Source organism: Jaculus jaculus, chromosome 14 (genome assembly GCF_020740685.1).
Source record: "Jaculus jaculus isolate mJacJac1 chromosome 14, mJacJac1.mat.Y.cur, whole genome shotgun sequence".
In the NCBI taxonomy this organism is placed as follows: domain Eukaryota; kingdom Metazoa; phylum Chordata; class Mammalia; order Rodentia; family Dipodidae; genus Jaculus; species Jaculus jaculus.
The window spans coordinates 83,066,546-83,091,575 of NC_059115.1; the positions used below are offsets into that span (position 1 = coordinate 83,066,546).

General features: G+C 41.2%; 1 protein-coding gene and 1 pseudogene across 1 annotated transcript in view; both read right to left on the minus strand.

Moving 5' to 3' along the window:
- Jmy (junction mediating and regulatory protein, p53 cofactor) overlaps positions 1-25,030 on the minus strand; it is a 72,816-nt gene that overhangs the window by 25,890 nt on the left and 21,896 nt on the right. Inside the window, exons 2-3 of the mRNA XM_045133403.1 lie at positions 11,084-11,257; positions 1,139-1,289 (exon numbers count right to left, since the gene is read on the minus strand). Coding sequence (XP_044989338.1) covers positions 1,139-1,289; positions 11,084-11,257 — 325 coding nt within the window. The remainder of the gene's footprint in view (positions 1-1,138; positions 1,290-11,083; positions 11,258-25,030) is intronic.
- On the minus strand, positions 14,637-15,116 carry LOC123454781 (annotated as a pseudogene).

The window sequence follows — 25,030 nt, forward strand, 5'->3', positions numbered from 1 at the left end:
GACATTTTAACTGGATTCTGCGACCTGAACTCAGGTCCTCATGTTTACAAAGCAAGCACTTTACTCACTAAGCCACCTACCCAACCCTTCTTTCTCTATTTCTTCTAGAAGGTGTATGTTTTGGTGACCTTTTCTTTTTGTAATGCACATATGTGACAAATATGTGAGGCCTGGTATACGTGCAGTGCATGCACATGTGTGAAGAGGCCACAGGAGAAATTTGAGAGATCTATTCTATTGCTCATCCATGTACTTCCTTAAGATGGGTTATGTCCTTCAACCTGAATCTGCCATTTTAAGGAGCCCCAACGATTGTCCTGTCTTTGCTTTCTCCCCACTGGCAAACTGAGGTTATAGACATGTGTGGCAAAATCCAGTTTTTTACTTGGGATCTGGAGAGTCATATTCTGAAAGTCTCAGGCCCTCAAGCTTAAGTGGTAAGAGCTCCTAACTACTTAGCCATTTCCCCAGCTCATCTTCTGTGGGTTTTATAGTTTTGCATTCCACATTTGCATGCATAAACTATTTTAATTCAAATGTGTGAGCATTAGGTGAAAGGTCATCTTTCTGCACAAAGCCAACTACCTCATGTTTGTTGTTTTTCCATTAGCTTGTTTTATCAAGACTCAAATGGCCTTATCTGTATCTGTTCCTGACTGCTCTATCCTCTTCACTGATGCCAGGAAGGAGACATGCACGCACACACTCCTAGAGCAAGCTGAGAGGGTTCCCTCATCTGCCAACAGTGGTTTTTTCTAAATACCGGGATGAGTCACCCTCATCTGTATCTGTTCCTGACCGCTCTATCCTCTTCACTGATGTCAGGAAGGAGACATGCACACACACACTCCTAGAGCAAGCTGAGAGGGTTCCCTCATCTGCCAACAGTGGTTTTCTCTAACTACCGGATGAGTCACCCTCATCTGTATCTGTTCCTGACCGCTCTATCCTCTGCCACTGATGCCAGGAAGGAGACATGCATGCACACGCACCTAGAGCAAGCTGAGAGGATTCTCTCATCTGCCAACAGTAGTTTTGTCTAACTACCGGAATGAGTCATCCTTCCTTACTTCTCAGTATGAGTATTCAGAACATAAAGCCACCATTCATCTTCAGAATGGCTTATTGAAAACCTTACCTTTTTGAGCTTTAGCTGTTATTTCAAAGTATTTGACAGTAAGATCCTGAATGGATAGTACAGCCATGTGGGCTTTCCGCTGCCAATCAGCATCTTCTTTTTGGAGACTCTCAATTCTTCGAGGTCCCAGATAATCGTTCTCCATGGAAATCTTGGGGGAAGAGGGGGGAATAAGCTCATGTGATTCTTTTTTATTTGACAGAGAGAGAAAGAGGCAGATAGGTGGATGGCGGGGAGGGGGGTTGAGGGGTGAGTAGGTACACCAGGGCCTCTAGCCACTGAAAACAAACTCCAGATGCATGTTCTACCTTGTACATCTGGCTTTACATGGGAACTAGGGAATGGAACCTAAGTCCTTAGGCTTTGCATCCAAATGCCTACTAAGCCATCTTTCCAGCCTGAATTATTTACTTAAATCTTATGTGCCAAGCATTAATTAGGCTTGGTGTTGAATTATTACTTGTATTCTGCACTAGCATTAAAGATACTAATTTTAAAGACAGGTGTGCCTTTAATTCCAGCACTTGGGAGACAGAGGTAGGAGGATAGTTGTAAGTTTGAGGCTACCCTGAGACTACGTAGTGAATTCCAGGTAAGCCTGGCCTAGAGTGAGACTTTATCTTGAAAAACTAAAAGATATTAATTTTATACAAGTGAGGTAAAAATGATACTGAAGATATTCGATTTGGAAATCTATTTTCCATTCTTCTCTTCATACCTTCTTCCATTTTTCCATCCCTCTTTACATATAAAGTTTGATTATTTTGGGGTGTTGAGATAGTAAGCAATTCATTTCCTCCCTTACAATAACTATATATGCAATGATATTAACTATTTTACTGCCATAAAGTACAATGCTAAAAAAAAAATCTGATTTTATTGATCGCAGAATCAGCCCACATCCAAGTGGAAAGCAAACTTTTCTTTCCTTATATCCCAGGTAAACATTCTAACATGGAGCTCCACTCCTAACCCTTCTAGATAAAAATAATAGAGAAAAATACAATTAAAAGAATCACAAAAAAAAAAACACAAAGATAGAAACAAATTATAGACTGGGATGTAAGAGGTAACTGTTGAAACAAAGGAATAAAAGAGATACTATCAAAGTACACTGCAAAGCACTTCACAGGTTCTATTTATTCTAAGAGGAAGAAAAGAACAACCCAAGAAGAATAGCGATGGACTGTAGTATGTGTGATGCTGTTTTACTACGCATACAGAAAAGATTAATGATAACTAAATAGTGAAGGTTTCAGCAGGACACAGTCCCAAAACATGGAAGGTTGAGAGGCACTAAGGTAATGGAAATCACATAAATGTTAATCTACCACGGCTCACTTAAAAAAACACTAAACGATATTAAGGCACTAAAAACAACAACAAAAAAACTATGTAACGCATTTCTACAGAACATGTTTATACTATGTTCTCTAAACAAACCAATAAACAGGAATTAACATAGCAACCTAAGACAAATAAAATTTAATCACTTAGAATTTAACACCCTTAAGCTAGAGGTAGCTAACATTTTAATTTTGAACCAACAATATTTTGTTTCTTTTTGTTTGTTTTCTGAGGTAGGGTCTCACTCTAGCCTAGTCCTTGCATTTCACTGTGTAATCTCAGTGTAGCCTCAAACTCTGGGTGATCCTCCAACCTCTGCCTTGTGACTAATATTCTGTTTCTTTTAAAAAAAGTATTTCCAGAGCCAGGCATAGTGGTGCACGCCCTTAATCCCAGCACTTGGGAGGCAGAGACAGGAGGATCGCTGTGAGTTTGAGACCACCCTGAGATTACACAGTGAATTCCAGGTAGGTCAGCCTGGGCTGGAGTGAAACCCTACCTTGAACACCACCCCCCCCAAATAAAAAACAAACTCCAGGCTGGAGAGTGACTTAGCACTTAAGGCGCATGCCTGCGAAGCCTAAGGATCCAGCTTCGATTCTCTAGATCACACATAAGCCAGATGCTCATAGTGGTGCCTACGTCTGGAGTTCGTTTGGAGTGGCTGGAAGCCCTGGTGCACCCATTCTCACACACACATTCATACTCGTTTTCTCTCTCTCTCTCTCTCTCTTAATCTGTCTCTAATAAATAAATAAATCTTAAAAACATAGTTTGTTTTAAAGGCATTTCCTTGCTGGGCAGGGTGGTTTACACCTTTAATCACAGCATTTGGGAGGCAGAAGTAGGAGGATTGCTCTGAGTTCTTTGAGGCCACCCTGAGATAGTGAATTCCAGGTCAGCCTGGACTACAGTGAGACCCTACCCAAAACCCAAAAGAAAAAGAGAGGGAGGGAGAGAGAATGGGCGCACCAGCAGCTCCAACCACTACAAACTAACTCCAGACACATGCGCCATCTTGTGCATCTGGCTTACGTGGGTCTTTGAGAATCAAACCTGGGTCCTTTGGCATTGCATAAAAGAGCCTTAACTGCTAAGCCATCCCTCCAGCCCATCTTTGGTTTTCTGTGTTTTTTTTTTTTCCCCAAGGTAGGATACTCTAGCTCAAGCTGACCTGGAATTCACTATGTACTCTGAGTGGCCTCGAATTCATAGCAATCCTCCTACCTCTGCCTCCCAAGGGCTGGGATTAAAGGCGTGCCCCACCATGCCCGGCTCATCTTTGTTTTTAGCAGGAAGGTACTGGAGGAGGGAGGTGACCCACAATCCCACTTCATAGGACTCCCATAGGAGGGCCTCAAATGTATGATCCTCCTACCTCAGCCTCCTGAGTCATAGGATTATAGGTATATTTCACCCCAGCTTGTCCCCTTGGGCTCTTTTTTTATTTTCATGGTAGGGTCTCGGTCTAGCCCAGGCTGAACTAGAATACACTCTGTAGTTCCAGGCTGGCCTCAAACTCAAGTTATCCTCCTACCTCTGCCTCCCAAGTGCTGGGATTAAAGGTGTGCGCCACCACACCCGGCCCCTTGGATTCTTGAGTGCCAGTTCTCTATTCCTCTGCACTGGCCTCCACCAAGATGATTTACACACTTCCACTTCAAGAGTCAAATTCCAGAGCTCTATATTGTTGGGTCTGCTACCTTGTAGAAGCTCTTGTGACTCATGTCTGAAACCTCTTTCAATCCAAGAATCTGAGTAAAGACCAGTGTACTAGCTGATTCAGGGCTACAGACAGACACGTATTTTCCTCCTAAGAAACCGAGAATCCAATTGGTGGGCAGGACAGAGATATTTGCAATGCAGAAATCTGTTCCTAAATTAGTCTAGCTCTGTTTCAGATTAATCATGAGATCCTTCATCACAAACTATGTATCAAGTCAATTCCAAATTCAAGATGATGTCGGGCCCCTCGCATGGTAGTATACATCTGTAATTCCACCTACTAGGGAGGTCAAGGCAGGATACCAAGATTAAGAAAAGCCTGGGTATGTATAGTGAGAGTCTGTCTCTAAAAAGAAACAAAGAAAAACATGACCATCAACAAAGAATGATATATTTACACATTTGTTTGGTGCTAGTGTTGGAGTGGACACTGGAGATGATAAAATATTCTGATTCCTAGAGAACATCAACACTCAAAATGTTTCAATACGGTGTTTAAAAAGAAATCATGAAAGGGTATATCTAAAATACCAAGAGACTAGTGGTTACAAAGTCTGGAAAGACCTTCTAAAGGGACTTGTGAGATTTTAAAATTTTTGAAAATTTTAGACAGGTATTGAAGATGGTGAGATTTGCCTCTGGGCAAAAGAAAAATGACATTTAACAATAGATTTGGGCTGCAGAGATGCTTAGCAGTTAAGGCTCTTGCCAGCAAAGCCTAAGGACCCAGGTTTGATTCTCCAGAATCCACATAAGCCAGATGTACAAGGTGGCACATGCGTCTATAGTGTTCATTTGCAGCAGCTGCAGGCCTTGGTGTGCCCATGTTCATATTCTCCCCCGCCCCCAGCCTCTCTCTTAAATAATTTTTAAAAATAAAGTAAAAACCTGAAAAGTTGTTGTAGGTGAGGACATTAAGAAAACACCTTCAGGGCTAGAGAAATGGCTTAGCAGTTAAGGCATTTGCCTGCAAAGCCAAAGGGTCTAGGTTTGATTCCCCAGAACCCACGTAAGCCAGAAGCACAAGGTGGTGCGTGCATCTGGAGTTCATTTGCAGTGACTAGAGGCCCTGGTGTGCCCACCGTCTCTATCTGCCTCTTTCTCTCAAATAAATAAAATATTTTTTAAAAATTCCCTTCACTTGAATGGTTAGATGCTCTGATTGTGACAGACAGAACAGACGACAGGGGGTTGGTGCAACCATTCTGTCTGTCTCCTCTCTCTCTGATTTCAAGTAAATAAATATATTTTTTTAAAATCCTAAAGTAGAACTGGAGAGATGGCTCAGTGTTTAAAGGCATTTGCTTGCAAACCCTAATGGCCCAGGTTTGATTCCCCAGTATCCACGTAAAGCCAGATGCACAAAGTAGCCCATGTATCTGGAGTTCATTTGCAATGGCAAGAGGTCCTGGAGCACCCATTCCTTTTTTCCCCTTCCTTTTTCCCTCCCTCCCCTCCTCTCTCTGCTTGCAAATAAATATTTAATAAAAATAATCCAATGGTAACAATTTGCAAATAGCTTGTATATTGCTATTTGATTAAAATCTTGACCTCTCTATATTGAGTGTGGTGGTTTGAATAGAATAGATGGCCCCCAATATATTCAGTTGTTTGTAGCTTACATCTGCTGGCTATCTGGCTGGAGGCAATGTCACTGGGTGTATCTTGTGGTGGTGGGTTTCCTATTTCAATCTAAAGATATGCAAAGTGTGCCTAGCTGGAGTTCCTGAAGTGTGCTGTGGCTTTTGACCTTTAGGGTTGTGCTTTGCTCTATTTGGGCCTGTGAAGGCAAGGCCAGCTTTTTCTGCCATTATGGAACTTCCCCTGATCTGTAAGCTTCACTAAATCCCTTCCTCCATAACTGTGCCTGGTCTGAAAGTTCATCTTAGCGAACCTGAAGCTGTCTGCTACAGACAGCAACACAAACATGCTTTCTATACTGTTATATAATTTTACAGCTAGCTTTTAAACTTAGTATCATAATGCTGTAACCAACAGCTAAGAACCTTGCTTAACAGTTTTATTGTACTGAAGACATTAAGCAAGGATCTTCTTAAGTTCTCTTCCTAACTTGGGAAATCTGAAGATGTACAGTACTGATCAGCTAGATCATGTGCTAAAACAGTGACAGTTCTGTTTTGAATTTCAGAGCTAGAAAGAAAACAGTGCCTATTTTAACATGGAAAAAAAAAGTGTGTGTCAGTTTAGGTAGCTAGGAGAGTAAAACTAGTTTATAAATATAAATTTCCTGGCATGGAGCTACTTACAAAATATATCATTTGCTGGGATATTGTTGTATGAGAAACATGTTATTTATTTCTGTCTGTTGTTAGGATACTAGGGGTAACCTAATTTACATTTGTTACAAAGCATAAATCTGTGACATATTTACTGACGTAGTAGCACAATGCAAAAACTTTCCAGGTCCCGAGGTTGCCTTCAATGCCAGAAACAAGGATTGAGAGCTTCCTCCTGTCTGAGGTAACAAATAAAATGGTGTATCCCCCCCCCCCCATGAGCTCAATGCACAACTGTACATCTGCAATTCTGGCTAATCAACCCCCCAACCAAAGAAGTCCAAGGTTACCTTGCACACCATTTTAAAACATTGGGAGAGCTAAGGGTATGGCTCAGTGGGAGAGCACCTGACAAGTATTCCTAAGATCCTAGGTTCTTTCCCTAGCCATACATCTGATGTGCAGCTAAAATTCAAAATATATAAACAACTTAATAAGAATTAATTTTCAAGTAACAAGCAAAGGGCCAGATCAGACAAGAAGACACTCAGTCAACAGGTATATTAAAAAAATGTTCAGGACTTCCACTTAGATGGCAGTGTAGGAACTATGCCAAGCAGCCTAGGGGAGAAAAAGGCAAAAAAAAAAAAAAAAAGTTCAGGGCTGGAGAGATGGCTTAGCAGTTAAAGCACTTGCCTACAAAGCCAAAGGACCCAGGTTTGATTCCCAAGGACCCATGAAATGACAGATGCACAAGGTGACGCACCCATTTGGGGTTTGTTTGCAGTGTATGAAAATCTTGGTGCACCCTTCTCTCTCTGTCTACCTGCCTGCCTCTCTCTCTTCTTGCTCAAATAAATTTTTTAACAGTTGAAATGAATGTTCAACACTACTAATCATCAAGGAGGTGCAAGTGAAATAAACAATGCAATATCATCTCACACCAGTTAAAATGGCTATTATCAAAAAGAAAATAAGAATTAAAGAGGAGGTAAAGAGTAGTGAACTAGATTATTATAAACATTACAGAAAATACTACGGAAATTCCTCAGAAAACCAAAAATAGAATTATCATATTATCTACCAATCTGGTTATAAAACCAAAGAATGAGAAATCAGTATGTTGAGATATCTTTATTCCCAAGTGTACTGCAACATTATTCATAAGAGTAAAAAGATAGGATGAATATTAAGATTTGATCAACAGATGAGTGGATAAAAAAACTGACTCACTCTCTCTAATGTCATTCAGCCTTCATCCTCATTTGTTAAGCTTTTTTAAACCTTTTTTAAAAAATATTTTATTTATTTGAGAGAGAGGGACATAGGAAAACACAGAGAGAAAGAGAGAATGGGCGTGTCAGGGCCTCCAGCCACTACAAACAAACTCCAGACGCATGCACCCCCTGGTGTATCTGGCTAGTGTGCGTACTGGGGAATTGAATTGGTATCCTTAGGCTTCACAGGCAAACACCTTAACTGACCTTTAAATCTTTTTTACATTTTATTTTTATTTATGAGAAACAGAGAATGAGAATGGGTATGCTGCAGCCTCCAGCTGCTGCAAATGAACTCCAGACACATGTATCACCTTGTGCATTTGGCTTATGTAGGTCCTGGGGAACTGAACCTGCGATTTTTGGCTTTGCAGGCAAGTTACTTAACTGGTAAGCTATCTCTCTCCAGCCCTTGTTTATTGAGTTCTTAATCACAAACCAGTACTGAATATTGCCAGATGCAACATTCACAGACATCATATATTGTGCTTTCTCACTTCACTCTGATATTGGTAAATCACACTGACTCCCTTGTTTTTTGTTTGTATTAAACTAACCTTGCATTTCTAAGATAAACCCCTCTTAGTCACCGCATATCACTTTATATATAGATTCCTGCATCCTAGTTTCTTGCATCATGTTATGCATTAAAATTAAACATTCACGAGGAGATGTGTATCTGTAATTTTCTTTTATCTACATTGCCTTCATTGAAATTTGGCCTCAAGAGAGATGTTGGCTTCATAAAATGAAATGGAAAGCATTTTTTAGCCTTTATTTTCTGAAAGAATTTTGATAGGATGGGAATTATCTCTTCCTTCAATGCTTGCCAGATTGCTAGAAAACCTGCAGTTTTCTTTGTGCAAAGGTTTTAAATTATGGATTGAGTTTTATTAATAGAAAGCTATCAAAATGTTTGTCTCTGAATGTCCTTTGGGAAATTGTTCTCCATTTTATTTAGAGTGGTAGAATTTGATGCATAAACTTAATTCTGCCTCTCATTCACAGATAAAAAATCGATCAAAGCCGGGCATGGTGGCGTATGCCTTTAATCCCAGCACTTGGGAGGCAGAAGTAGAGGATCACCATGAGTTTGAGGCCACTATGAAACTCCATAGTGAATTTCAGGTCAGCCTGGGCTAGAGTGAGACCCTACTATATCACAAAAACAAGCCAAAGGAAAAAAAAAGATCAACGGGGCGTGGTGGTGCACACCTTTAATCCCAGCACTTGGGAGGCAGAAGTAGGAGGATCAAGGCCACTCTGAGACTACATAGTGAATTACAATTCAGTCAGGGCTAGAGTGAGATTGTACCTTAAACGCCCCCCCCCCAAAAGATACATACATACATATACCTCTACATTCATTTTATTTAAATATCCAAAATATATGTAGATTTTTTAAAAAATCATTTTTGTTATGTTACTAAAATATATATTTCTATATAACCAGGTTTTGAGTTGCATTGATTTATATCTACTGTGTTTTTCTTTTCACTAATTATTACTGAATTTTTTCACTTTCATTTAACTTTGGTTTAATCTGTTCTGTTCTTTTGTCTATTTTGTTTCATTGTTTGTGATATTAGACAAATACTCTACCACTGGGCTACATCCCCACCTCTTTCTGGCTTAAGGTAGAAGCTTAGGTCATTAATTTTAGACCTTTCTTCTCTTAACATAAATAATTCAATGCTCCATGAGCTGGACTTTAAGCTTTATTCCTTAACATCTTCTCAGGGTTCAAATTTAAGATTATTCCCTTTCTAAAAAGAACATAGCAGCCGGGCATGCCTATAATCCCAGCACTCGGGAGGCAGAGGTAGGTGGATCACCTTGAGTTTGAGGCCACCCTGAGATTCCATAGTGAATTCCAGGTCAGCCTGAGCTACAGTAAAACCCTTCCTCGAAAAACCAAAAAAAAAAAAAAAAAAAAAAAAAAAACCAAAAAAACATAGGAACTGAGCATTGAAAAAAAGAAAAAGAAAAAAAATGCTCAGTGGTACACACCTTTAATCCCACTCAGGAGGTAGAGGTAGGAGGATCGCCATGAGTTTGAGGCCACCCTGAGACTACACAGTTAATTCCAGGTCAGCCTGAGCTAGAGTGAGACCCTACCTCGAAACAAACAAAGATAAAAACCTCAAAACCAAGTAACTCCTCCCAGAAATATCAATGAGTTTTCCCAGATTTTTCTGGATTCACAATCACTTGGGGAACACAGGAACGGCAGCTATTTGGACTGATGTGACCTTCAAGCTTCCGCCACCAACTGGTCCTTGCCATGAAGAACTACAATGACAATCTATACACCAAAATAAGCCCATCCTCCCTGAAACTGATTTTTGTCAGCTACTTTTTTTTTTTTTTTCGAGGTAGGGTCTCACTCTGGTCCAGGCTGACCTGGAATTAACTCTGTAGTCTCAAGGTGTCCTTGAACTCTTGGCGATCCTCCTACCTCTGCCTCCTGAGTGCTGGGATTAAAGGCGTGCGCCACCATGCCCGGCTGCAGCTACTTTTATAATAGCAACAAAAGGTAACTGATACACATTCATCTGCCCCAAGTTAGCTCCTGGCAAATATGTCTGTATTTAAACATTCTTATGTAGTCTTCAAGAACAAAATTGCAGTCATCAGGTGACATGACATTTGAGGGGCAGCATCTTAGAAAGAGAAATGCAAAGAAGCATCAGTTTTACCTTTAAAAAGTTACGACTTTTAAAATGATGTTGTTTTTCCTCACATTGCTTCTTAAGAAAAATAGGAGCAATAAGTGACGATAATAGTTGATACAGCCTGCAGTAAGTTTTCTCAAGTTAAAGAGAAAGCTGAGAATGCACACAGGTCTGGATAGTCAACACTTAGCTACAGAGGTAATGTCTGCAATCAATGCAAGCAGTGTAGGAATAGGTGGGACATCCAAGTGTCTTAGATACATACTACCATTTCAATCCAAGTGAAAAATTTATGATAAAAATGAATGACAGGGGCTGAGGAGATGGCTAAGTGGTCAAAGGTGCCTGCTTACAAAGTCTGAAAGCCTGTGTTCAATTCCCCAGTACTCACATAAAGCCAGATGCACAAAGTGGTAGGTGCATACATCTGGAGTTTGTTTGCAGTGGCAAGAGGCCCTGGTGCACCTATTTCTCGGTCTCCCTAATAAATATTAAAATAAATGACTCAATATTTTCAAAAGTAATAATGGAGTAAAAAAAATGATAACAATTGCGTGTCCCGTCTAAGAATCTTTGAGGAGAAAGTTTTAGTAATTAAGATGCATGAACAGACAGCCCGTCTGAGTACTATGAAGTGGGTCAGCTACAATTCAGGCTTCAAAAAAAAAACTATTAACAAAATACCTTGATCTGCTGTCTTCTTAGCATGGCAAGTTCTCGCATGTCTCGGAATGGCTGCAGCAAATACTGATAGAGTTCAGTCGTGGCTTCTGCAAGGCTGCTGTAGGCTTCATCTTCCATCTGGTACAAGTCCAAAAGCTCCACCATACTCTCTATGTTCTTGTGCTTGTCTAGGAGCTGTGAACAAGAAAATTTTAACAAAAAAGTATTATAGTTGCTTTAATTCCCTTCTTCCCTATCATTTTGGGACTTGGGAACCCTAAAAGCTAGAGCCAAGAAGAAAGTAACAGCATGGATTGCATTTCATCACTTAGATCCAAGTTTCATGTGTCTCATTACTTAAGACCCCAGGCTGACTCACTGGGAGGAGCAGTATGCCCATCATTTCATTTGAGATTAAGATGGAATATGAAGGAGAAAAAAAAAAAAGCAAAGCAAATCCCTTGAGAAGAGCTTAAGCCTGACAACAGATATCTGTAACTCTCCATTCTTTGGTGCTCACCTGGGTGCATTTGTACAGGAACGTGTGCATTCCCTTCATTTATTCTTTATCAGACACTCACTGAGCCCCTAATGCATAGTAGGCACAAGCTCACGATCCTAGTCAGCATGGGGTTTATACTACACTGAACAAACAGAAATCAAATATTTCTTTAAATTACTGAACTGAAAGATGGGTGTGGTGGTGCACGCCTTTGATGCCTGTACTCGGGAGGCAGAGGTAGGAGGATCCCTCTGAGAGTTTGAGGCCACCCTGAGCTTGAGTAAGATCCTACCTTGAAAAAGCTAAAACATTACTGAATTGTGATAAATATTATGAACATTATACAGAAAAGGTTTTTTTAAAAAATAAAAATACTTTATTTTTATTTATTTATTTGACAGAAAGAGGGAGTGAGTGAGAGAATGGACATGCCAGGGCCTCTAGCCACTGCAAATGAACTCCAGATGCACGTGTTCCCTTGTGCAGCTGGTTAACGTGGGTCCTGGGGGATTGAACCTGGGTCCTTTGGCTTTGCAGGCAAATGCCTTAACCACTAAGCCATCCCTCCAGCCCCAGAAAAGGTTTTAAAAAGATTGAAGGCAATACAATAAAATAAACCAAGATTTACATATGAAAAAATAAGAACTGAAAAGGTGAGAGAATAATGTTTTTTTTTTTAAAGTAGTAAGAGAAAAAGAACCAACCCAAAGGTCAACAGAATCAAAAAGAACCATGCACTTATTCTTTCTTGGCATAGGATCCCACTAGGTAGCCCAGGTTGTCCTCAAACTTACTCCTCCCACTTTAGCCTTGTCAGTGCTACAGTGCTGCAGGCATGCACCAACCCCACCCCGGCTCACATCCTTGTCTTGGTCTCCATTTACCTGGTAGCAGTGTCATCTTCCCAAGACACAAAATTCTTCTTTTTTGAAATCTTCCTTCCCATTTACTTACTTTTAGCTATCAAATTATTTTGTTCATTTAGTTGGGTTTAAACTTCATTTCCTGCTCATAATTTTGCCACACAGTAGTGACAACTACTCAGTTGTTTTTTTTTTTAAATATTTTTACTTATTTGACAGAGGAAGTGGGGGGAGGGAGAGAGAAAGGGCACGCCATGGCTTTCAGCCACTGCACACAAACTCCAGATGTGTGTGACCCCTTGTGCATCTGGCTAACATGGGTCCTGGTAAATCGAACCTGGGTCCTTTACCTTTGCAAACAGACGCTTTAACTGCTGAGCCATCCCTCCAGCCCAACTAGTCAATTTTCTGCCCACTATTTTAATCAGATAGTTCATATTACGGTAGGTTTTATGCATATGTGTATGCCCTACCTGCGGGAGGGAGACAGAGCAGAATATCAGGTGTCCCTTTACCACTTGCCTGCCTGTTACTCCTGAGACGAAGCCTCCTACTGACTCTGGAGCTTGTCATCTTTCATAAGCCCCAATGATTCTCTGCTTTCTGTTCCCTACAAAACTGGGGTTACTGAAGCCAGGCATGATGGCGCACGCCTTTAATCCTAGCACTCAGGAGGCAGAGGTAGGAGGATCACTGTGAGTTCAAGGCCACCCTGTGACTCCATAGTGAATTCCAGGTCAGCTTGGTGTACAGAGAGACACTACCTCAACTCTCCACCCCCCTCCCCGGCAAAAAAATTGGGGTTACTGATATGCACGGCCATGCACAGCTGTTTTTTGAAGGTACTGGGAAAACCAACTTAAGAAGTCTCAGGCCCTCATATTCGCACAGAAAGCACTCAACCAATGAAGCATTTCTCCAGCCCTAATGTGGTTTTATAACAAAGAAATGCCATACATATTAGCAAAATTTCTGTTTTTTTAAAAACATTTTATTATATGGGAGGGGGCAGAGAGAATGGGCATGCCAGGAGCCCTAGCCACTACAAAGTACTCCAGATGCATGCACCACCTTGTGCATCAGGTTTTACATGGGTACTGGACGACTAAACCTGGCTCCTTTGGCTTTGCTGATAAGCCCCTTAACTGCTAAGCCATCTCTCCAGTTTTAGAAAACTATAATCCCAATTTTCAAAGTGCAGGACAATTTCTACTTCTATTGGCTGAGCAGTTCTTTCAGACTAACTTTTCCACTGATAACTATAATACTACAAATACAAAGCATAAAAAAACTACCAGAACATTAGTGAATGGTCAAAGTATAAGAGAAAAATGAGGCAGAAGGAGTTAGGGATTCTTGCAAACAGGGAAGACCACAAGTTATGTTTTTTATTTATTCATGGATTTTGGCCTGGAGTATGCCTTCAGCTTGAAGAGTAAGAGATAAAAGTTCATGATAATCACAAGTACAAAGTTTAAGCAGGGTGTGATGCTAAAAAGAAGAAAACTGGAGAGATGACTTAGCACTTAGGCACTTGACTGCAAAGCCAAAGAACCCACATAAGCCAGATGCACAAGGGGGCACACACAGCTGGAGTTTGTTTGCAGTGGCTACAGGCCATGGTGCACCCATTCTCTCTCTCTACCTGCCTATTTCTCTCTCTCTCTCAAATAAAAATAAAATATTAAAAAAACTTGAGAGAAGGAAATCCCAAATTTATATTAAAATTCTGTACAAATCCCTGGCTGCCCACTGGAACTATACCTACACAGGGCAGGGGCTAAGTAGCTCACTGTTTATGGATTTAAAAAATATTAAATATTGCATTTGCTACCACAATGCAGTTTAAATCTAATAAAATTAACTCATTAAAATGTAAGTTTTAGGGCTGAAGAGATGGCTTAGCAGTTAAGGTGCTTGCCTACAAAGCCTTAAGGGCTCAGGTATGATTCCCTGGTACCCATGTAAGCCAAATGCACATGATGGTGCAGGCAACTAGAATTTGTTTGCAGTGGTTGGAGGCCGTGGCACACACACTCTCTCCCTCTCTCTCAAATAATTTTTTTAATGGGAAATTTAACATTGGAGAAATAGACCTGCAATTTTCAGGATATAACCCAGGAGAAGTCACGAGCCCTACTAAATGCACATATGCTCACCAAACTGCCTTGTAAGCACTTTTCTTTTCTTTTTTTTTTTTTTAATTATTTCAAGAGATTTTATTGCTGGAGTACACAAGATATGCCACTAGAGCAGAGGCTGTGGAGGACTCATATTTCCAGTTGGGAGGAAGCACCCGCTTGGTCTTATAGTAACAAGCCAATCGGTGAATTCAGCTCTCTATCAGAATCAGCCGGAACTTCTTAGCATCCTTATCCTTTCTGTTCCTCTCAAGATGCTTGCGAACAGCAACGGCTTTCTTGATTAGATGGTAGAGGTCCTCAGGAAGATCAGGAGCCAGTACTTTGGACTTCAAGATTCGCAAGATTTTATTGCCTGTCACAAAGTGCACTTGTGCAACGCCACATGAGTCCCTCAGGATCACACCGATCTGCGAGGGAGTCAGGCCCTTCTTGGCCAATTTGTAAATCTGCTCCTTCACGTCATCTGACGTCACCTTCAGCCACGTGGGCACACTGTGGCGGTACAGCAGAGCCGACTGGGACAGGCCCTTCCCGGGAGCATGCATGGACCTGTGATGGCGGCGGTCTGGCAGCAAAGAGAGTTGTAAGCACTTTTCTTAAAATGTTCATACCCACATATCAATGATACTCTCACTTTTGGTTAGAGAAGCTTCTCTTTTCAGATGGCAGTGACCACTGGGATGACCCATAAGGCACCACAGTGCTGAGAAGTGACAAAGGAGTGCTCAGAACTGAAGCATCTCTATCACACCTTCCTAGGCTCAGGGTCCATTGCGGAATAGGTGGTAGAAAGAATGTAATAAACCAGGCATGGTGGCACATGCCTTAATCCCAGCACTCTAGAGGCAGAGGTAGGAGGATTGCCATGAGTTCAAGGGTACCCTGAGGCCTACATAGTGAATTCCAGGTCAGCCTGGGCTAGAGTGAGATTCTACCTTGAACCCCCCCCCCCAAAAAAAAAACACCAGAGACAAAGGAAGGTTAGGACTGCTTATACTGCAACTGTTCAGACAAACTGGCCTCTATACTCATGACCTCACAGTGCCTAGCATCATGTTCACAAGACCCTCATAATAGGAGGAAAAGATGATATCAAAATAAAACAGAGACTAATGGAGAGTAGATTTATAAAGGGGAAAGTGGGGGAGGGAAGGGAAATATCATAGTTTATTGTTTATAATTATGGAAGTCAGCAGTAAAGAAGTTAAAATAGGGGGCTGGAGAGACAGCTTAGTGGTTAAAGCACATGCCTGCAAAATCCAAGGACTCAGGTTTGATTCTCCAGGTCCCACATAAGCCAAATGCACTTGGTGGCACATGTGTCTGGTTTTTTTTTTTGCAATGGCTAGAGGCCCTGGTGTACCCATTCTCTCTCTCCCTCTGTCTCTAATAAATAAAAAATAAATCTTTTTTAAAAATAAATGCTCACCAAAAATAATTTTTAAGTTAAAAAGTGAAGAAAAAAATACAACTAAACTCTGATGAAAGAACTGACAAGATCTCAGGCTGGAGAGGTGGCTTGGCGGTTAGGGTGCTTGCCTGACCCATGTTCTACTCTACAGGTCCCATGTAAGCCAGAAGCACAAGGTGGTGCAAGTGAGTTTGATTACAGTGTCTGAAGGCCCTGGCAAACCAACTCACACTCTCTCGCATTAAAAAAAAAAAAAAAAAAAAGAGACATAAGATCTAAACAGAGATACATTCCATTTTAGATATAGGATGACTCAATATTATAAAGACATCATTTCTTTTCAACTTCATCTATAGATTCAATGCAATCCCAATCAGACATCCATCAAACTACTTCATGGATATAAACAAACTGATTCTAGAGGCAAATGACCAGAATAAGCAACAAAATAACTGAAGACTCACACTAGATGCTTGATAGTACCCTATATCATTAGTAAAATCTAAGTGATGAACACAACATAGTTTTGACTATTGACTAATATTATCAATCAGATTGGAGTCCAAAAATAAGCATACACAAATGCAGCCAATTTTTCTTTTGTCAAAGAACAGTAGCAATTCAAAGGAAAGTAGTATTTTAAACAAACAGGGGAGGTGGAAGAAGGCAGGACAGGAAAGAAGAAAAAAGAAGCAATTTAAACACAGATTGCTAAAGAAAATCTGTCACTGTGACACTATTTATGAAAACATCTTTGTTATTAAAAACGAAAAACATGGGCTGGAAAGATGGCTTAGCGGTTAAGCCCTTGCCTGTGAAGCCTAAGGACCCCGGTTCGAGGCTTGATTCCCCAGGACCCACGTTAGCCAGATGCACAAGGGGGTGCATGCATCTGGAATTTGTCTGCGGTGGCTGGAAGCCCTGACATGCCCATTCTCTCTCTCTCTCTCTCTGCCTCTTTCTCTGTCTGCCGCTCTCAAATAAATAGAAATAAAAGATTACCCTAACAACAACAACAACAAAAACCAAAAAACTTCTGCTAAGAAAAAACAGTTGCCAAGGAAGCCATGAAATAGGAGAAAACACCTGTAAAAGCTCTCACAAAAGGAGAAAGGACAGTTACCTAAATTGCGCAAAGCCAAAACAAAACTGTTATTCCAAGTTTTGAAAACAACTAATCTCAAAATGAGCCAACAATCTGAACAGACACCTCATCAAACATCATACAGATATAAAGAAAGCAAGTTAAGCCTACAAAAAGGCATTCAAAATCATGTAGTAAGGGCTGAGCATGGTGGCACACACCTTTAATCCCAGCACTTGGGAGGCAGAGGTAGGAGTATGGCTATGAATTCAAGGCCACCCTGAGACTACATAGTAAATTCCGGGTCAGCCTGGGCTAGGGAAAAAAAAATCATTGCAGGGCTGGAGAGGTATTTAGTGGTTACAGCAGTTGCCTGCAAAGCCAAAGGACCCAGGTTCCACTTAAGCCAGATGCACAAGTGCCCATGTGTCTGGAGTTAGTTTGCAGGGGCTGAAGGCCCTGGCATGCCCATTCTCTATCTGCCCCCTCTCAAATAAATAAATAAAATAAATAAATAAAAAAGAAATTGTAATGAGATACCTAGTTGTTGCAGTCAGGTTCACATTGCTGGTAGAAATCAACCATCCAAGAGCAGCTTGTGGGAAAAAAGAGGTTTATTTTGGCTTACAGGCTTGAGGGGGAAGCTCCATGATGGCAGGGAAAACAACAATGTGAGCAGAGGGTGGACATCACCCCCGGGCCAACATATGGTGGACAATAGCAACAGGAGTATATGGCAAACACTAGCAAGGGGGAGCTGGCTATTATACCCATAAGCTCCCCCCAAAACAATACACTGCCTTCTGGAGATGTTAATTTCCAAATCTCTATCAACTGGGAACCTAGGGATCAGAACACCTAAGTTTATGGGGACACCTGAATCAAATCACCACCTATTACCCCAGCCCCCATCAACTGATAACCATACATGACAAAAAATGCAATGCATTCATTCAACTTGAAGAGTCCCCGCAGTTTTTATCAATTCTAATGATGTTCAAACATCCCTATAACCTAAGATCTTTTAACTGAGCCATAATATCAAAAAACCATAATGACACAGAATAAACATTCACACTGCAAAAGATGACAGTGAGCACAGCAAAGAAATACTCAAACAATACATGATTTAAGCAGGGCAAACACCAAACTCTGTACCTCCAAGCCCAACAACTCTAGTCAGTGACAAATCTCCACGTCCAATAATTCTAACCAGCAACAAGTCTCTGGAGTTCCAATTGCGCCCCTCCAGCTAGGCTACTCAGCCCTGGAAAACTTCATGCAGCTTTCCTTGGCAGCCATCTCGTGGTCCCAGCATCTCCACTGGGTCTCCACTGCAATCCACTGTTCATCCTATGGCTTCAGGGGGTCTCCATGCAGGCAACCAGCAAACTTGCTTCACACTACCCACGGCCATTTCCAAAACAAAAGAGTGCATTGCCAACTTAATGACCCTCTCTTTCCTGCATTTCTAATACCCCACAATGCCAGGTAGGGTGCCAATTTGTTAATCCAGTGGGGTGGGGGAGCAGACTTTGAAGAACAGGACACTCCTTGAGCACTCAGCCCCTTCAAAAGAGTCTACATTCTTCCTGTTGCCCCAGTGCAGGTCAGCTGGCCCAATCTCAAAGGTTGTAGTCTCTCAATTACAGCTGAATGGGCAGCAGTGTAGGCCCAAAGATTTCATTTTTTCTGTGCCATATCCCTCTGCTCACATCAGTCCATTTCTACACAAAGCAACTCTGCACAACTTCTCAGGACACAGGCATAACAAACAGCAAGGTAGGGCCTCACTGTAGCTCAGGCTGACCTGGAATTCATTAAGTAATCTCCTGGGTGGCCTCAAACTCACAATGGTCTTCACACTGCCTCCCCAGTCCTGGGGTTAAAGGCATGTGCCACCATGCCTGGTTTGATAGTTTGAAAATTCTAAATGCAGAGAATTGTGATGGCTTGGTCTATGAACTTTCAAACAGGAAGGAGAGACAGCAGAGAACTTTGTTAGAACTGAGTTATTCAGAAGCATAAAGGCTGGCTATCTTCTGCCTATACCCAGAGTTTAATCAAGGTTGAATTTAAAAGTAATGAATTAGTGTGCTTGGTAGAAGACATAGAATAAAGAGATATGAAAGATGTATGGTTTATCGCAGGAGAAACTAAAACAAGCTTGGTTACTGGCACAGAGGCTGGTTTTAGGTTGCTGAAGCTGCAATTTTTTAAAAAATATTTTTTGTTCATTATTTATTTATTTATTTGAGAGTGACAGACAGAGAGAAAGACAGATAGAGGGAGAGAGAATGGGCGAGCCAGGGCTTCCAGCCACTGCAAACAAACTCCAGACGCGTGAGCCCCCTTGTGCATCTGGCTAACGTGGGACCTGGGGAACCGAGCCCCGAACCGGGGTCCTTAGGCTTCTCAGGCAAGCGCTTAACCGCTAAGCCATCTCTCCAGCCCAAAGCTGCAATCTTTAAACAGGTTATTACCATTAAAGGTGGACCATCTGCTTGGAATTGGGACAATGGAAAAGATGCCACAGGGTAAAATCCACCCTGGAAAGACTCAATGAGTAGGAATACAAATTCTTTCATAAGGAAGTGACCTGAAGGAAGAATTCTGAAAGCTTATGTTTATGCTGCTCTTCAAGGTCAAGGTTTATACTCCCTGGATTTACAAATTGGCTGTGCCACTGCACATGTGGTAATGGTTCTGAAAAAATGAAAAATGGAGGGGAGCAAGTGATGCAATGCAAACAGCTCCAGGAGCCAAATGAGCAGCAGTGTGAGACAGAGTTAGGTCCCTGTGTCGAGGTAAAGTAAGACCATCATATGGAACTGTAAAGAGGGACCATGGTTTACAATGGAGACTGGAGAGCTGTTGGGTCAGGATGAAAGTTTTCCCTGGTGCTACTCAGCCCACTTGGAAGGGCAGAATTAGAAAATCCAGACTGTCCTCACTGGTTATGGATATAGACTTGAACTGCAGATGCTTAATGGTCACTGATTTGTATTGGTCCAGTCTCTCCTTGTTGTGCCTTACAGCAATAGAAATCTTTACTCTGTGCCATTGTGTTGGAAGTATGTAACAGGTTTTCATTTTACAGAACTCAAAGTTAAGAGAGTCTTGAATCTCAGATGAGACTATAGACACTGGAACAGGCTTAATGTTGGTAAAGGTTATGAAGACCTTTGAAGATGGTCTGAATGCAATTTGCACTGTGAGATAAACATGAGTCTATGGGGGACAGGGATAGGCTGTTAATCAACAGTGGCCCTCACATGTGGCCGGGAAATAGCTGCCATTTTGTATTCTGGGGGCTGAGTCAGTTCTTGGAAACATGTACAAACATGCCCAAACATGTCCCTTTTGCATGCTTTTGCCCCCACCAATCAGAGATGTACAACTGTAACTGCTACTTGCCTAGCCAATTATGTCAGAAGATTACCTAGCCCGCCTGGAATTCCCCTAGTTGTGCTTAAAAGGAGTGCGTGCTCCTCTCCAGTCCTCTCTGGTCGCCATTTTGTATGAATGGTTGACCCCAGCATGCTGGCTGATTCTGCAGAATCACATCCTATTTGAGTCTGGGGTCTTTCTTCAGTGATCTTTGAACCCTTACAGTACCACTGTGCATCTGTGTTTACATGGGTACTGGGGAACCAAACCTGGGTCATTAGACTTTGCAGGCAAGTGCTTTAACTGCTGAGCCATTTCGCCAGTCCTTATTCTTCTTTTTAAAGACAGGGTTCCACTAGGTAGTCCAGGCTAGCTTTGAACTTGAGATCCTCTTGGTTGTAGTCTCTCAAATGCTGAAATTACATATGTGCATCATCATGCCAGGTGTATACTTCTTTTTCAAATAAAGATTTGGTACTCCATTCCTTCTCCACTCCCCAAAGGTATTCTGCCTTGCAAATAAACAGAAGGGAAATAGGGCTGGAAAGATTGCAGAGCTGGTAGGAGTACTTGCCATGTAAGCACGAGGGCCTTGAGAAACTCAGATGCACCCAGGGCTCCCCAGAACCCATGTAAAAAGGTAGGCATGGTCACAAATGTCTATACCCTCAGTTTTTAGAGGACTGGAGACCAGAGAATCAATAGGCTCACTGACAAAAGGGGGGGGGGGCATTATATTATCCTGTTATCATAACATCCAAAACTACACATATACTTTTTCCAGAAGAAGAGCTATGATTAGTCTGGAAATGATACATGCCTTTCTTTTTGTATCCCCTACCTCATTATTCACAGCCAGCTAGCAGGGCTTAGAGTCATCCATTTTAAGCTCTATGTGGAAAGTAAACTATAAAACAGTAGCAGCTATTGGAATGATCAATTTTCTCATCCTGGTGTTCTTTTCAGATCCTAGAAAATATTTCTAACTTGAGGGAAAGGTGTTGAATTCCTCCATGCCTTACCACCTCAAGGCTGAACGTAGCCCATAAGAAACAGAATAAAGGCAATAAGGAAGGATGGGACACTAAAACTGGGTCTTTATAGAGAATCAATAAACTATCCTTTCAGTTTTAAAAGTAAAAATTATCTTTTTGCAGGAGCATTTTATCTTTTATTCTACCTGAAAATGGAACTTTCCTTAAGATGATGATTAACTACCAAGTTTCAGGAATAGCAAAACTACTAAAAAAATAAAAAGGGGGCAGGAGAGATGGCTCAGCAGTTAAAGGTTTGTTTTGCAAAACCTAATAGCTTGGACTTGATTTATCAGTACCTACATACATGTATCTGGAGTTCATGGGCAGTGGAAAGAGACCCTAGCATCTCCCCACACAACCACACCCACATTCTCTCCTCTCAAATAAATATTTTTACGAAAAAAAAAAAAGAATAACAAACATCATCTCTCAATAATAAAGATCTCCCTAGTCATTCACTGGTGAGTCATTTTATAAGTGATCTAGTGCTACAGTTCAAAAATAAGAAAATCCTGAGATACTAGGCTTCTTGACACTAAAGTAAAAGTGATACGAAACCCAGTGTGGTGGTGCACACCGTTAGTCCCAACAGTCAGGAGGCAGAGGTAAGAAGACTGCTGTGAGTTCTATGCCGCCTTGAGACTACATAGTGAATTCCAGGTCAGCCTGGGTTACAGGGAGATACTACCTGGAAAAACCACAAAAATTAAAAAGAAAAAAGTGATACAGTGTACACAGATATCAAGAAAGGGTTGAGGAGATAGCTTACTAGATAAAGAACTTGCCATGCAGATGTGAGTACCTGGGTTTTCACCCCAAGATCCCATGGAAAGATGGACACTATACACTGCTGCCTGTAAGCTCAGCATGCCTAAGGTGAGAAGGGAGGCAGCGACTGGAGCATCGATAGTTCATGCACCAGCTTGCCTGGTGAACACAGAGACCGTGCCTCAAACAAGGCAAAAGGCAAGGACAGCACATGAAACTATCCTCTGGCTGAGCTGAGCTGAGCTGAGCTGAGCCGAGCACTATGGTCTGTGTGTCCACACTGACAAATGAACATGCGTGCACACACACACATCCCACACATACACACACCAAAAGCAGCTTTGGGGAAAAAATAATTTGTGCTTATTATTTCATAATATGCTCCACATAACATGCAAGAACTATGAAAAATCATTTTTCAAATATAAAAATATTTATTTATTCCTCACATACTTGTTTCTTCAAGTAGAATAGTACTTTACAAAACTACTAAACTTAATACTCTTGAAGAGAAGCCTAGAGCATCTCACATAACACTAATTTATTAATTTGTCTTTACTATCAAGTTTCACGTTTTTCCAACTCTAGATTACTTCAAAAGCAACTATAACTTCATCTTAATTCCAGTAACTTCTATTTTAGTAAGGGTTCTGAAAATAATCTTAAAATAAATGAAAAGTACTTAAAATTACATTTTAAAAATGCAATTGACTGAACAGACTAGATCATCTCCTATCATTTAGGATAAAAATTCAATGAAGGCTGACACTGATTGAGTGTGTGCTGCCCAGCATGTAGGGGAAAGGAAAGAATTTTCTAATTTACTAAAAAACAAAGTCCAGAGAATAAATGAACTGAGCTTTAGATATGAACTGTGAAACATACACATGAGTATAAAGAAATTACAATGCTAGTTGGATCACATAGGATTGAGGATATTTGGAATAGAGAACTACCTGAGGGGAGGCGGGGGAGACTGGCTAAGGAGACAGGCAGGTGGAAGTGAATGGGAGGCCAGCACTGCTATATTTCAGAAGGCTCAAAGCAACCACAACTTACACTCCCACAGAAAGGACAGATGCAGAGCAAAGGCCTGGAAAGTGACGTTCTGAATCTTCTGCTGCCAGGTCTGACACATCTCTTGTGCAATTTCAGAAAATTATTTTGCTCTATTGAAGTACATAAAAGACTCCATGGAATAGATTTCATAAAGCATTAAATATGTTAGCCTAATAAATAAAATCCATCTTTCTTCCCTTAAGATCCTCAAACAGATACTGTTTGCCATCAGGTTCACATTGCTGGTAGGAATCACCTAATCAAGAGCAGCTTGTGGGATAAAAAAGGCTTATTTTGGCTTACAGGCACAAGAGGAACCTCCACAATGGCAGGGGAAAACGACAGCATGAGCATCACCCCCTGGCCAACATAAGGTGGACAATAGCAACAGGAGTGTGCCAAACACTGGTATGGGGAAACTGGCTATAACACCCGTAAGCCTGCCCCCCACAATACACTGCCTCCAGAAGGCGTTAATTACCAAATCTCCATCAGCTGGGAACCTAGCGGTCTGAACACCTAGGTTTATGAGGGACACCTGAATCAAACCACCACAGATACCTTTGTTGTTGCTGCTTTGTGGTACTGGGGGATTGAACCAAAGGCCTTCAACTTAACTATCCTAAGCTATACCTTCAACTCCCTCCCCTTTTTTCCTTCATTTTTTGAGACAGACTAGCCTTAAATTCCCTCTGTACCCAGGCATGCCTTAAAATTAGCAATCCTGGATCTAGAGAGATAGACAGATGGCTTAACGTTTAAGGTGTTTGCCTGCAAAGCCAAAGGATCCCAGTTCAATTTTCCAGAACCCACAAAGGCCAGATGCATAAGGGGGGGCGCATGCATCTGGAGTTTGTTTGCAATGGCTGGAGGCCCCGGTGTGCCAATTCTCTCTCTCTCTTCCCCTCCCCCTCTCCTATCAAATAAATAAATAAAATATATTTTTTAAAAACTAGCAATCCTGTTTCCTATCTGGAATTACAGACCTGTAGAAAACCAGGAGTGAGTGGCTAGATGCTTTTCTCATTTACTTCCTTCCCAATATGACCCTAGGGTTCTTAACCTATGAGGTCTCAACTACGGAATATTGAAAACAGACTCAAAAAAATTCTCTAGTACAAAGGCTGACAATTTTCATCAGGTTCTTAAAGGACCCAGTGACAGAAACTTAAACAATTTTTCTTCCAGCTGAGCTCACAGAATCAGTGAGGGAGGCACAGAGAAGAGGGAGGCTGGGAAAGGTGTACTTAATAGGTACAAAGTTACAAACAGGCAGAATAACTGTAGGTACTCTACTACACAGAAGGTCATTACAGTTAATATTGTATAACCCAAAACAGAAGAATTTTAAATGTTATCACAAAGAATAGTACGTGCATGAAATGATGGATAACGCGAATATTCTGAGTAAATAAAAACAAAATGCATACATGCACTAAACCATCACACTGTGTCTTACAAACCTCTCTGATTACTGTGAATACATTTTTTCAAGGCTCTCAAAAGAAATTCCAGCAAAACAGAAAACTGCCAAGTTATTCTATGCTACTCTGGCTTTAGGATAGTAAGATTGTTACTACCTGTGATATTTTGCCATCGCTGTGATAAAGTTTCTGAGAAAATCAAAAGCAGACAAGAGTTATACTGGCTCATAGATGCAGGTTTTAGACCATGGGTGCTGGGCTCTATTGTTTGAGGGCCTCTGGTAAG